General features: G+C 41.3%; 2 protein-coding genes across 6 annotated transcripts in view; one reads left to right on the top strand and one right to left on the bottom strand.

The window, feature by feature from the left end:
- The window catches only part of ALG14 (ALG14 UDP-N-acetylglucosaminyltransferase subunit), a 120,479-nt gene extending 113,589 nt beyond the window's left edge, over nucleotides 1-6,890 (bottom strand). For 2 of the 4 annotated variants that reach the window (XR_004276346.1, XR_004276345.1), the window contains exons 1-2: nucleotides 6,641-6,887; nucleotides 1,778-1,923 (exon numbers count right to left, since the gene is read on the bottom strand). Coding sequence is in view for 2 of the 4 variants with exons in the window: in XM_032303147.1 (XP_032159038.1) it covers nucleotides 1,778-1,923; nucleotides 6,641-6,776 (282 nt within the window). In the remaining 2 variants the exon portion in view is untranslated. Of the gene's footprint in view, nucleotides 1-1,777; nucleotides 1,924-6,640 lie in introns of all 4 variants that reach the window. The other 2 variants (XM_032303147.1, XM_032303146.1) reach the window with 2 other exon arrangements.
- A 27-nt stretch (nucleotides 6,891-6,917) lies between these two features.
- Nucleotides 6,918-13,755, top strand: part of TLCD4 (TLC domain containing 4) — a 102,849-nt gene continuing 96,011 nt past the window's right edge. Inside the window, exon 1 of one of the 2 annotated variants that reach the window (XM_032303143.1) lies at nucleotides 6,918-7,054. The gene's annotated coding sequence lies outside the window, so the exon portion shown is untranslated. Of the gene's footprint in view, nucleotides 7,055-11,861; nucleotides 12,901-13,755 lie in introns of those variants that run through there. The other variant, XM_032303142.1, reaches the window with a different exon arrangement.

Here is a 13,755-nt window from a genome sequence, read left to right as displayed (position 1 = left end):
CCTCCTCTCTCTCTCTCTGCCTGCCTCTCTGCCTACTTGTGATCTCTCTGTGTCAAATGAATAAATAAAATCTTTAAAAAAAAAAAAAAAAGATGAGGTCACACTAAATGAGTCTGGGCCCTATACCCAATGACTGTGTCTTTTTTTTTTTTTTTTTTTTTAAAGATTTTATTTATTTATTTGACAGCCAGAGATCACAAGTAGGCAGAGAAGAAGGCAGAGAGAGGGAGGAAACAGGCTCCCTGCTGAGCAGAGAGCCCAATGCGGGGCTCGATCCCAGGACCCTGAGATCATGACCTGAGCCGAAGGCAGAGGCTTAACCCTCTGAGCCACCCAGACGCCCCCCAATCACTGTGTCTTTATGAGAAGGGAATATGAAGACAGAGACACAGGAATAGCCCCATGACAATGGAGGCAGAGATTAAAATGATGCTGCTACAAGCCAAGGAATGCTAAGGAGTGTTGGCAACCATCAGAAGCTAGGAAGAGGCAAGGAATAGTTCTCCCCTAGGGTCTTCAGAGAGAACGTAGCCCAGTTGAATCCTTGATTTCAGATTTCTAGCCTCCAGAACTGTGAGAGAATACATATCTGCCCTTAGTCACCCAATCTGTGGTACTTTGTTGTAGAAGCCACAGGAAATAAATACAGTATTGATTCCTAAAACAGAAATGAAGCATTTGGCTCATTGCCCACATAGAAAAAACATCCCATAGCATTTTGTTATGGCTGAATAACAAGTAGCTTCTGTTCTTGTTTAACATGGAATTTCCAAGGATAAAGTGTTTCTGTTAGGGATAATTTAAAAAGTGACCAAAACTCAACTGAAACAGACTTAAAAAGGCCTGGAGGTGGGGTGGGGTGAGGATGCGAGAGAGGAAATGTAAGGGAGCAAGAGAGGGGTGATATTAGTGGATCCTGAATTTCCCACACAGATGCAGCTGGACCTCTGCAGTTACTGAAGGCAGGACTCACCACCTGGTTTCTCATAATACTCTTCCTGTGTATTAACATCATTCTTTCTCCCAACTATAGTCTATCTTTACCCACCAGGTCAAAACATGACTGCCAGCAGTTCCCAAACTTTCTCTTCCACAGAGTGTGTTCCCAAAGAAACAATGCCTCCATTTTCTGGGTCCCCAAGTCCAAAAAGCCCAGAGAAATACTGAGTAGCCTGAGCTAGGTCTGCTTCCACTCCTGAACTACCTGTTGCCGCCCCGTGACTGGGCAGATACCAGAGGGAGGGAGGAAGGGAGACAATCTACACAAAGAACACCTCTAGTTTCCTTCCTTGATCAAGAGGTAGCTTCACTTTTGTTCTTTCACCCCTAATTCTGACCAAAATGCTAAACTGAAGTGAGCAACCAGAGATAGAGAAGTTAATTTTAAAGGCAGATACAAATATGATTTGAAGAAGAAGTGGTCAGTCATAGCTACATCAAGAAGTGCAACATATTGATAAAGAACTTATCGAAGAGCCAATGTGCACATGAACGAGACGTTTTATGTAAGTTTAAACTTTTCCAGTTGGAATTAACTGAAAAACCATTTCCCCTATATTAAAGAATAAAAGAGAATATAAGAAATTAAGCTGCCACTTGAAGATGTATCTTAAAGAGATTCTTATCTTTTGGTAGTAGAGGAAATTTATTCAATCAGCAATAAACATTTCCCTGCCCCTTGTGGGCAGGGCGCTGAGATGCCACGAGATTGTTTCCAGAGATAATTCACCTCAATATTCAACCTTTAACTATCTTAGAAATAGAAATGATCACTTACCATGATAGTGGTATCAGCTCGATTTTGTTCAAAAGAATGTATTTTATGGGCACTCATTTCATCAGTATCGGCAATGATATAATGTCTAGGAGAGTAAGCATTAGACAGGTTCTCAAGCAGCCTCAGGATCTCAGTGGTGTGCCCACCTGCAAAAAATATTGGAAGGCCTAAGATTAAGAAACCCGCAGTGTAGTTACCAGAGGGGAGGTGGGTGAGGGGATGGGTGAAATAGGTGATGGGGATTAAGGAGGGCACTTGTCACAAGCACCCCATGTTGTATGGAAGTAGTCAATCACTACATTAAATACCTGAAACTAATACTACACTATGTTAACTACCTGGAATTTAAATAAAAACGTAAAAAAAGAAACTCCCAATGGACATACCTATTTGGCTATGTTATACTAATGTTATGTTTTATGTATTTCTCAATAGATTAAAGCAACACTTGGAAATAATAATCTACGCCCTTGTAGAAACACTACTTTCATACGGGGGAAGAGGACATTAACTGGGTAAAAATAAAACTGGCACTAGCAGTAGGTGCTAAGGAGCACAAAGAAGTAGAAGACACAGCTCCTGTTATCAAGAAGGCTGGTAGGAGAGGGGAAAGACACACAGACATTTAAAGAGTGATGCAAGAAGACAACATGCAAAATTTAAATGGGGGCAGAGGTGAGGAAAGCAAATAGTTATGAAAGACCAACCCTGTAAGAGGAAGAGACATCCCTGGCAGAGGCGGAGAGGACTTGAAAGGTGAAGCTAATGGATGGATAGGAGTAAGGAGGCCACTGGCCAGGAGTGGGATTATTGGGACAGGAGATGGTAAGAGCTGAGATGTGTGTTCAAGGACTGGTGGAATCCTGTGAAGGGGGACGAGGGTGAAATCAGATCAGGAAAGTAGCCTGGAAAATGCAAAGGTGGGTCACCGCCGGGTCACTGAAGGTTAATGTGCTGAGAAGTAATGTCAAGGAGGCATGAGCACTGACCCTCAGGGCTTGGGGCTTCCCAAGGAAGACTTCTGCTCAGGAATGTAACCCCAGCTCCTAAGAGAGGTCTCAGCATACTACAGGTCGTCAGATATGTAGCAGCTTCACCAAACAACTGTTCGATTTTTGAAACTGTACAATCTCCAAAATTTTAATACTTTAATTTCAAAACTGTGAACTTAAAAATCGACTGTGTACACTGAGATTTCCTTTGGAAGAAAAAAACCCCCAAAGAACATCAACCTCTCATGTTAACGATATAGCATTTAAGCAAAGCAACCAAACTCTTTCTCAATGAGCCCTATCATACCCATTTTGTTTCACTTCACACTCTTTCATCCTCAGCCAGGCTGATGTCCTGAACATTCTCTGTATTCATCTTATTTTGTTACCTCCTCCTTGCCTCTGGTCAGTGTCCCTCCCGCCTACTAAACTCTTCCCCACCGCTACTGTTGTAAGAAATCACTTTCGGTAGTGACACAGTGAACATACTGAAGGATAATCAAACAAATTAAGTGTGTGGTTTCTCCCAACGCACGTATTTTCTTATAGTAGAAAGGGAAGGATTACTCTCTAGGTTCCAGAAGGAATTAAATACAAAAATAAAATTGGCATAGATTATGTATGAGGAGGAATTAGAATCATACTTTATAACTTGTAACCCTTCTTCCTGTCTGGGGCATGCAATTTACACATCTGATTTATACTAATTTTAGTATTTTTGTTTTTAGCCTTGAGAAAATGTGGTTTGCAAAGTAGGTACTTGTTTTCACAGCTGGACCAATTAAGGATAAAAAGGATAATATCCACATTTTCCACTGCAATTAAAACTTCATTATACCTGTTCTAACAGTCTTTTCTTTTTTTAAAAGGAAACATTTTCTGAATACATTCTTTGAAGAGTTAACCTTGCCACTGAATAAAGTCATTAAAATGATGTGCTTTGTTTTCCATTTTACTCTTAATAACTATTAAGATGTATTCTTTGGGAACAAAATCACCTCAGTTTTACCTTAGAATATTTCCAGAATCCAACCTCTTCCCCCATCTCCTTTGCTACTCCCCTGCTCCAGGTCACAACACTCTCACATCAGTTATGACCATGGATTCCTGGTCTGCTCCTCCTTCGCTTGTCTATTCAAGTGTCTACATTAGTCTGTTCTCAACAAAGCATCCAGTGTGATTCTGTTAAGAGAGTTGATGAGTTTACCTCTGCTCAAAACTCTCCAGTGGCTTCCCTTCTCACATGCAATAAAAGGCATCTTGTAATTTGACCCCTTAATTTATTACCTCATGGAGCTCATCTGCTTCTACCTGACTTAAGCCTACTCCCGCCACTCTGGCCTCCTTGCTGTTGGGTATCGTCATCTCCCCAGGGAGGCTTTTCCTTACAATTCTGTGTAAAATGCAACCTCCTGTCCCTACGTCATAATATTTATGACCATACATTTTAATATGCAATTGAGTTATTTCTTTTGTTTTTCTCTCCCCTAACCCTTGCTCCATTAGAAGTTAAGCATGATGATCGCAGGGACTTCTGCTAATTTTGTTACTGCTGATCTTCAGTGCCTTGAAAAAAGTAGGCATTCCTATTACTGAATGAGAGGGTAGATGAGCATATGGTATTAAATCTAAAATTTGCCTAAGGAAATCATATGATATTTCAAAGAAAAGTACTAATTTTGATTGATGGTCTTTGAAAATATGTGGTTGATTAATAATATTTTATGGAATCTAAAGACCATACATTTTTTGGTATTCAAGGTAAACACTTGAAAATATCTTCCCCCTCCTCCAAATTTCTGGGCATGAACTATTAAACTGTTTGTCTGATTATAAGTCTTTCTTTGACTCGGATGATTCTTAGAGGTCTTGGACCTCTCCCTACTCTGAATGGTTTGAATGACCAAGGTGTCACTTGTCAGACTAATTCTCAATCTTAATTTTGGTTCCCAGTCCACCAAATCTAATACTGTCAAGTAAATAGCTCTAACATCCATTTACCCATTTGTTCAAGACAGAAACCTGGACAGGAGTCCCAAGCCTTTCCTTTCCTCACCTTCCACTTTCAAACCACAAGTTCCTACTTGTCTCCCTACCTCAGTCTTTGTCAAAACATTCTCTTGACAATGCAGGCTGAATCATCTCTGTAAAAGCTTAGATTTAATTGAGTCACACTCTACTCAAAAATATTTTTTTGCCACCAGGACTAACAACAGTCACCATTTATTAAATGCTTATCATATGCCAAGCACTCTGCTAAACACTTTTAATATTGCATTTAATCTCTCCTCACCTCATCCCATATTTTTCAAGGTTGAAACAGTTCAGTGAGGTTAACTAATTTGCCCAAGGTCACCAAGTTAGTAAGTGGCAGAGATGTGATTCAGCTCCAGGATTATGTCAGTCTAGAGCCTGTGGTCCTAACCCCTACATGGTATGAAGCAGTGGAGTAGTGCCAATAGCTTTATAGAGCATGGTTTACAACGCCCTTTGGGATCTAGACTGGGCTTACAGCTCCACATGGAACTCAAAGCAACAATGCCCTCCCAGCTCTGGGCATTCCAAGTGCTATCAACTTCTTTTCACACCCTTCTAGTCTGCAAAATCTCTTTGGTTGATTCCTAGTCATCTTACAATTCTCAGTTTAGACATCACTTCTTCCAGGAACTTTCCTGTTTATCAGTCAGATAAAATGGTGTCCTTCCTGAAGATCTCCATAGCAGTCGACACTTCTCAGATTATAGGAAGTATCCATTTTGTTTTGTTTTGTTTTTTCCCTGTTAGTTTTTCTGTCATCTCTTTTTCATTCACCGCTGTATCCTTGTACCTTTCACACTGCTTCACTACCTAATCACCACTCCATGGCAAGTAGTAGTAGTCGGTTTTGTTATTTCTAGAGTCTAGCATAGTGTCTGACGTCTCAATGGCTCACCATATGTTAAGTGAATAAAATAATGAATTGTATTTGAGCATAAGTTTAGAACATTTGCTAATAATATAAATATTATTCTAACTGTATACAATTTCTTAGCATTTCTACACAATATTTCTATCTCTGTCAGAACGTAGTCATTTAAAATTGTGAGGGCCTGGGGTGCCTGGGTGGCTCAGTGGGTTAAAGCCTCTGCTTTCGGCTCAGGTCATGATCTCAGGGTCCTGGGAAAGAGCCCCGCACTGGCATCGGGCTCTCTGCTCAGCAGGGAGCCTGCTTCCCCCCTCTCTCTCTGCCTGCCTCTCTGCCTACTTGTGATCTCTGTCTGTCAAAAAAAAAAAAAAAAAAAAAAGTCTATAAAATTGTGAGGGCCTGCAGAGCTGTAGACTCTTAAACTGTATTACCTGATAGCGCAGCTTGCTGTTCGCATGCTGACACAATATTTTCAAACGTGTATTATTCTATGGTCAGTAGATAATTGTTTCTGACCTCATGGATTTGTATATTTATAAATGTGACAATTCACTTTGCTTCATTTATCATGTAGTATTCATGTTTCCTAAACTAAATACAAAATGCCTAGGTTAATCATGCAAAACAGCAATTTCTACTCAGGAAAATAGTAAGTTAGCATCATAAGGCTTCTGCGTCCTCTCTGCTCATTAATAATTTGTTAAAATAACATACGCTACGTGGAAGCTTAATTACAGACAAGTGTAAGTTACTCATTTGTCGGTAAGAGATGACTGGGCCGCGTCAGCAAACCAGAATTTTGCCCCGGCTGGGAGGACCGGTTCCGGTTAACATAAGGGAACTACAAATCTCAGCATGCAATGCTCCAAAAAGTGCTAAGGAGACTAGATAGGAGCGTCGCGGTGTACTCTGGGGTTTGTAGTGACCGACCCAGGAGCGACTCGGCAGTCACCGCCCAATACTTACCGGACCCAGCCACCACCAAGAGACTGCAAGACTGACGCGGCCCGAGGACCCGAGAATGGAGCACAACCCACAGCCGCAGTGCCAGCAGCGCGGCCACCGCAGCTCCCGCCGCCACTAGGATAAGGACGCTAGCCATGCAAAGAAACGACGCATGCGTACTATCTCCCGGCGCCGCCGCTCAGAAGCGGTCAAAGTTCAAGAAGTACTGACGCGCCGGAGGCGCAAACGGGGCGTGTCGGCCTCATGGTGGGCGGGTCTTGTCTGCGCTGGGCGGAGTTCATGCAAAGACGCGGAAGTGCTGGCTCTGGGGACGCTGGTGGCTTCCCTCCCGTCTTCCACGCGGCTGTCTCCCAAGCATAAACTGATACTCGACGAGTTAAACGCAAGAGAAGTGTGATTTCCATCCGTGACGAGGTCAGGACACCTGTGCACCCTAAAGGCTCCGGAGCTCTCAAGATAGGAGGTGTTCCCGCGCCACTAACTTTGTGAATTCCACCTGAGGCCAGTAGCATACATTGCCTTTTTCCTTCCTTCCTTCCTCCCTTCCTTTCCTCCTTCTTTACTACCTTCCTTCCTTCCTTCCTTTCTGTCCTTTTTCTTTTCTTTCTTTCTTTCTTTTTAAATGCCAAGGGAAACGTTTCTGTTGCAACACGCAGACATTACTGTGCTTGCCAGTAAAAGTTACTTCAGAGCAAAAAATTAAATTTCGGGCCTTCATCAGAATCTCTTTCTGGATACTCGTATTTTTAACTTTTCTAGACATTTTCACAAATCTGTGTGATCAGAGTGGCCGGGGGTGATCACCTCCAATTATGCCACGATCCTGAGAGGAGTGGAAGCTCAGTGACTCAAGGTAGAATAGAGAAGGCAGCGTCCAACAATTATTACTCAGTTAATTTTACCACAAAGCCAACACCTCCCGTAATCCCAACTTTGCCTTTTTGTTGTTGATGTTGCCTGTGTAATCTGTATTGCAGCAATATAAGAATACTGAGATTACAGAAGTCCCCTCACCCCAAGTGTAATTTGCCATTAGTGCCATAGAGACTGTAGATTGTACAGGGCAAGTACACAGATGAATAAATAGGTCCTGAAAGATAAAACAGTTTGCTCAAGTGAAATAGTGGCAGATCTAGATCTAGATCTAGATTTAGAAACCAGAAATCCTAACTCTGACATAGGAGTATTACGGTATTCCATTTCTAAATTTCAGGCTTACTTGATTATCACACTTGCCTAGAGCCTAGAAGTGTCTTTTAAAATGCAGTCTCTCAGGAGAGACCTGGGATCAGGTTATCTAATCAGTGTGTCAATGTCTACCAGCAGTCAGGGAAACATTTAGGATTTGGTAGCATCATTTTCTGGCTGATGAATTTCATAGCGCTTCCCAGATTCAGTCTTCCAATCAAATCCTCTTAACCCTACACCCTCACAATAAGCCAAAAGGTGAATATTACTTCCCTCTTTAAAGACACGGATTCTATAAAAAGGAAAATAGTTTGCCTAAGATTTTTCAGCGAGGAAGTGGTGGAGAAAGTTTATAGTTGCATGCTTAGAAGTTAGTGCCTCAAATTTTGATGAAATCAGAATCCCCTGGGCTTATAAATACATAGTTCAAAGTCCAGAGGTAGGGCCTCTGGCACAGTGTAAAAAAACAACTTAAGTATATTACAAAGGATGTAGTTTTCTTTCATCTGCCCACTCTGCCATTCCCAGCAATGGCTTTAACCTAAGAATCTCCCCTCATACTTCAAAGAAGATGTTAGTGCCTCAGAAATTACATCCAGATGGGGAAATTTCCAGAGCCAAAAAAAAAAAGGACATTATCTTGTCGTTGGGTCTTTCTTTTTAAGGGTGAGGAAACATTTTCCTGAACTCGTCACAGACTTTCTTTCACACTCTCTGGCCATATTTATATCACTTACTAACTCATAAAAGCTGGCTGGGGTAGGGTGGAGCATGGCATATAGCTATGTGTTGTATCTGGCTATTTGATGAAGGGTGGGTACTGAACACAATGGTCTCTTGGAGAGAAGGAAGTTGGAGAGGATGGTAGAGGAGAGATGATTGTCGGTTAGGCAAATAATAGCATTTGGATTGCCGTGAAAATACTGTGCCCAGGTGACTTTGTAACCTGACACAGGCAATGCAGATGTCAAGCATATTAATAATTACTAGACTGCAGGTCTCAGAAGACACTCTTGCATTCTCCTTTACCCCGTCACCTCACTTCTGTAATTACCGGTATCTGTAGGAAATACCAGCTTGACCCCATTGGCATGCAGCTGGAATGAATGAGGATGATGGAACATTTAGGGCTGCCAGTAAACACAGCTAATCAAAGAGGGAGGAGTAGCAGATATTGTTTGAAATTATTGCTTGAGTTATTTTGAATTAAGGCTAGGGTCAAACTGTTGGGTGTTTCTGACAAGGAAGTTGAGTGCAGAGAGGAGCTGGGTGGCAGGCAGGGACAGGAACAAAGTCGGGAACTCCTGAACAAAATCAATCTCTGCTGGTCTGTGACAGGCACAAAATATGTAGATAATCAAGAGGTCAAGAAGCTGTACTGGATTAATCAAGAAAGGCAAGGCTGAATGACAAGAAGCAGGAACTAAAATTTCTCTTGGGGAGTGAATTGCACTGACCACATAGGTTACAGATGCATGGAAGTAAATTAGTGCTATGAAAACATGAAAAATGTATTAGTAATTGACAAAATGAGTAATGATATTGAGCCATAGCCAATTGTAAGTAAAGTCTGTCTGGGAAGTGATGTGTATTATCTTTTTAAATCTATTTTCTAAAGCTTCTGTGGCAAATATCTATTATTCATGATATTCAAAAAAGTAAAGATTATTTTACACTGTTCAGTAGGATTGTGCCTGTTAATTTTTTCAACATATTTAATGAGCACCTGCTATGTGCTGGATCTAGGTACAGGGGAGCTTGTATGGATAGGACAATAGCCTAGACAAGAAACTTAGACTGAAAGATGATAGTGTAAGTAGAAGACCATTTGAGAAGATTTCAGATATATTTTATGGCTAGAGTTATTAAATCTTGTTGATGGATTAGATATTGGGAATCAAGACTGCTCCTAGAATTTTGGCTTCAAAACTGGTTGGGTGGTGTCATTTGCTAAAAATAGATGGACAGGAGGAGAAACAAGCTTTTGTGGGTAGACACGGGGGAGGAGAGGATGAAAATGAAGTGTTCTGTTTTGGTTGTTAGTTTGAGTAGTCTGTTAGACATCCAAGTGATTATGTCAAATAGGTAGTTTCATGCACAAATCTGAAGCTTGGGTCAGAACTAGAGGTATAAATTTAGAAGTCAACATCTACATAGCACTGAAAGCCACAAGACTGGGTAAGATTTCCTAGGGAGGGAGTCTAGGTCAGTCCTGTGCAATAGAACTTTCTTCAACAATGGAAAGATTTTATGTTCATGTTGCTTACTATCTATATGTGCTCATTGCACACTTGAAATGTGGCTAGTGAGATTGAGGAACTGAATCTTAATCTTACTTATTTTAAATTAAAGTACACACATGTGGCTAGTGTCAACTACATTGGAGAGCTCAGGATTGAGAAGAATATGGGGTCATTAACATTTAGAGGTCTGATAAAGGAGATTTAGCCAGTAAGGAAGATAGAGAAGGGAAAGCCAGGGAGATAGAAGGAAAATCAGGAAAGAGCAGTGTCCATAAAAACCAAGAGTGGAAAATGATTCAAGAGTGGGAGTGAAGTCAGCTATATCACATGCTGATCATAGCTGGGATCAGATGACTTGAAAACACATTTGTCACTGAGGATCTAAGCAAAAGCAGCATTGAATCGTGGTTGTAGAAGGCAGTTGGAAATGAGAAAAAGAGAGAATGGGAGATGAAGAAAAGCAGTGTCTATAGACAATTATTTCAAATTTTTCTTTGAAGGGGAATGGAGAAATTAGATGAGAAATGAAGGAGAATTTGGAATTGAGGAAACTTATTTTTTAAGATGGAAGTTACTGGGCATAATCATTTGAGTTTTATAATGATCCAGTGGAGGAAAATTGATGCAAGAGAGAAAGGGAACGAGAGTAGAAACAAAGTTCTTCAAAAGATGAAGAGGGTTGGAATATACAGCACAAGTGGAGGGATTGGGCTTTGATAGGAAGGGAGACCCTTATCCCATGGTAACAGGATATAAGGCAGGGGTATAATGCAGGTACTGGGAGGCTTACAGAATTGGTGGTGAATAGATGAGGCTGTGGAGGTACGGGATACAGATGTGAGAAGCTCTAGGAGAAGTTAGGAAATAATCATCTTGAAAAGTAATTGGCATATTTATCAGGATTGGTGTAGGATTTCTGGGCAGATTGGAATGCCCATTTGAAGCTTGTGATAATAAATTTAGAGATAAATCAGTCAGCATAATTTTATGTCTTTTTCCCCACTGGAAAAGGGAAATAGTTGGCTTTAACCAAAGTTTGATTTTTGACAGGTGACTGCATTAGTGAGATAAGATTCTTCTTAAAGGAGCAAGGTCCATGGAACTTTCTCTGGACATAGTAGGAGAGTGGATGAGTAGTGACAGAATTTAAGGTCGGGATTGGAAGCCTAAAGAGGGTTGAAAAATTGCAATGAAAGAACTAGAGCCACTGAACTTTAGAGATAAGAGGTGGCGGTCAGAGGGTGGGATGCTCGAAGTCAATATTGTGTTATTACTGATAGTAGTTTTTAGGGCATAACTGTAAGAATGGATGAAAAAGATACCCGGGCCATCCACATGGATGCCAGAGTCACTAAGGGGTGGAGAGGAAGATGAGCTCAAGTTTTCATAAAGTAAGAGTTTGAAAGATGATAGCAACCAAAAAGAACTTGGGGCAAAAGCAGGATATCTTCCATTAGTCCCTCAAGATTCACTCTTCTCGGGGCGCCTGAGTGGTTCAGTTGGTTGGACGACTGCCTTCGGCTCAGGTCATGATCCTGGAGTCCCGGGATCGAGTCCCACATCGGGCTCCCAGCTCCATGGGGAGTCTGCTTCTCCCTCTGACCTTCTCCTCACTCATGTTCTCTCTCACTGTCTCTCTCTCTCAAATAAATAAATAAAATTAAAAAAAAAAAAAAAGAAAAAGAAAAAAAAAAGATTCACTCTTCTCTATGCCATGCAGCCATGGGACCTGAAACTTATGGATTCAGTCAGCAGTTTCCTTGCTGTCTGATTCTGGCTGAATTTGGCCAATGGGGAGCCTCAGCAGATCTGATGTAGGGAGCCTGTGTCCCTGAAATGGGGGAGAGTGGTCTCTGCTCTTTAGCATGGCTTCTACACCTCTTTCTCCAGGGCCCCAGATCTCCCTTTCTTTACTTTTTCAGGCCAAGGGGTGATGACAGTTCCACTGTTACTAGCCCTCAGTGACTGCACTATCCCTTGTGCCTTCCTTCCCTCATTCATACTTCTGCAAATCACCCCTTTATTAAATCATCCTCAACTCAGTAGAAGTGTGCCATCTATATCCTGTTGGGGTGGTATAACTGCATGACAAGAACTTCAGAGGAGCTGGAGTTTTTGAAAGAAGGAGAAATAGTTTGGAAGCAGGGATGTGGACCAAGAGTTATCGCATCTCCCGTGGGTATGTGAGAAACAAATGGCCTCCATTTGAGAGACCTATTAAGGAGCAAGTCTTCAGCTTCTGCAGGGAAGTAGAGAAATCATTCAAAATGAAGTTGAAGATACAGGGGAGGTTTGCAGGTGACAGAATAGGAGATCCAGAGTATGTCGTGAAAGGGTTTGAAGGACGGTGAGGAATGAGAGTTGGGTCAGATTAGGGGATTTTAAAGGTAACCATGGAGATAAGAATCAGGATGATAATGGCTAGTCTGGGAGGCTTCAGGGGCTTGGAATAAATAGGGATGAGGGCAGCCTCTCAGTTCATTTCAGTTCAACTCTTTGAGTACCTAGTATGTACAGCTCACTGGGGTAGGTCCTGGTGTACAGTGGTAAGGCAGTAACAGTTAATACCCTAGCAGTGACTCAACAATGAGCCTGACTATGTGAATTGCATACCTCTTAACAGGCCCTCCTAGAGAAAAGCTACCCAACCCTTGCTTTCATGGGCTGCCTTGGAGTGTGGGCCACTAGGGACCCTGGCATGTAGGCACCTTTCTAACAGAGGTCAACAACCTTCAGTCCTAATGAAGGCAGTAAAGTACAGATAAAGACTGAAGCTCTTCAAGAGCCAGGAACACCACTTTGGTCAGCATTATGTGTGCCTGTGAAAAGGTAAAGCTAGAAGGGAGTTCTTAGTCTGGGCCATAGACAGAACTGTGGCTACCAGTTCTCATGGTTGTATGCCTTACCATTAAAGATCTTCTGGAAAGTGTACAAATTGTCCCAGTAAAAGCCAAAACTATAGACAAGACTTCTTTTTTCCTTATCAAATATACTAATAGATGTTTAAGTTGCAACCTTTTCCTGGATAAAGCCACTTGCTAGGATTCCTTGAATGCTAACACTTGAAGGCTAAGGCCATTGTTAATATTTAATTGGCATTGATTGTGTACTTACTAGTATGCCAGGCACTTAGAACTGAATAAACTAATTTTCATAATAACCCTATTGAGGTAGACATTATACCGATCCCATTTTTACAAATGAAGATATTAAGGTACAGAGAGATCATTTGCTCTAGGTCACAAAGCCAGGGATTGGCAGTCAGGATTCCAAAAAGCTCATACTCTTCCCTTCTACAGTATCATCAAAAGAATTTATCATATACTTATACCAGCTGTTGTGCTGTATATTAAAGAAAGGAAGATAGAAATATACTTTACAATGACTGGCTTTTCCTTTATAAAATTGGAGCTAACTAGGAGGCAAAGGATTTTTAAAAAGTGACCTTTTCAGGGGCACTTGCCTGGGTCAGTTGGTAGAGCATGTGACTCTTGACCTAGGGGTTGTGAGTTCAAGCTCGGTGTTGGGTGTAGAGCCTACAAAAAAAAGAAAAAAAAAGTGACTTTTTTATTATTCAGTTAAGAATTGCTTTTCTGTTTTCTAGCTTTTTATCCAAGTGCATTCTAAAAGGATACTAGATTAAATAGACATGTCTGTCTCTCTGTCTCTCTGTATATAATCACT

This window comes from Mustela erminea, chromosome 10 (genome assembly GCF_009829155.1).
Source record: "Mustela erminea isolate mMusErm1 chromosome 10, mMusErm1.Pri, whole genome shotgun sequence".
Taxonomy (NCBI): domain Eukaryota; kingdom Metazoa; phylum Chordata; class Mammalia; order Carnivora; family Mustelidae; genus Mustela; species Mustela erminea.
This window is presented reverse-complemented; position numbering and strand designations above follow the sequence as displayed.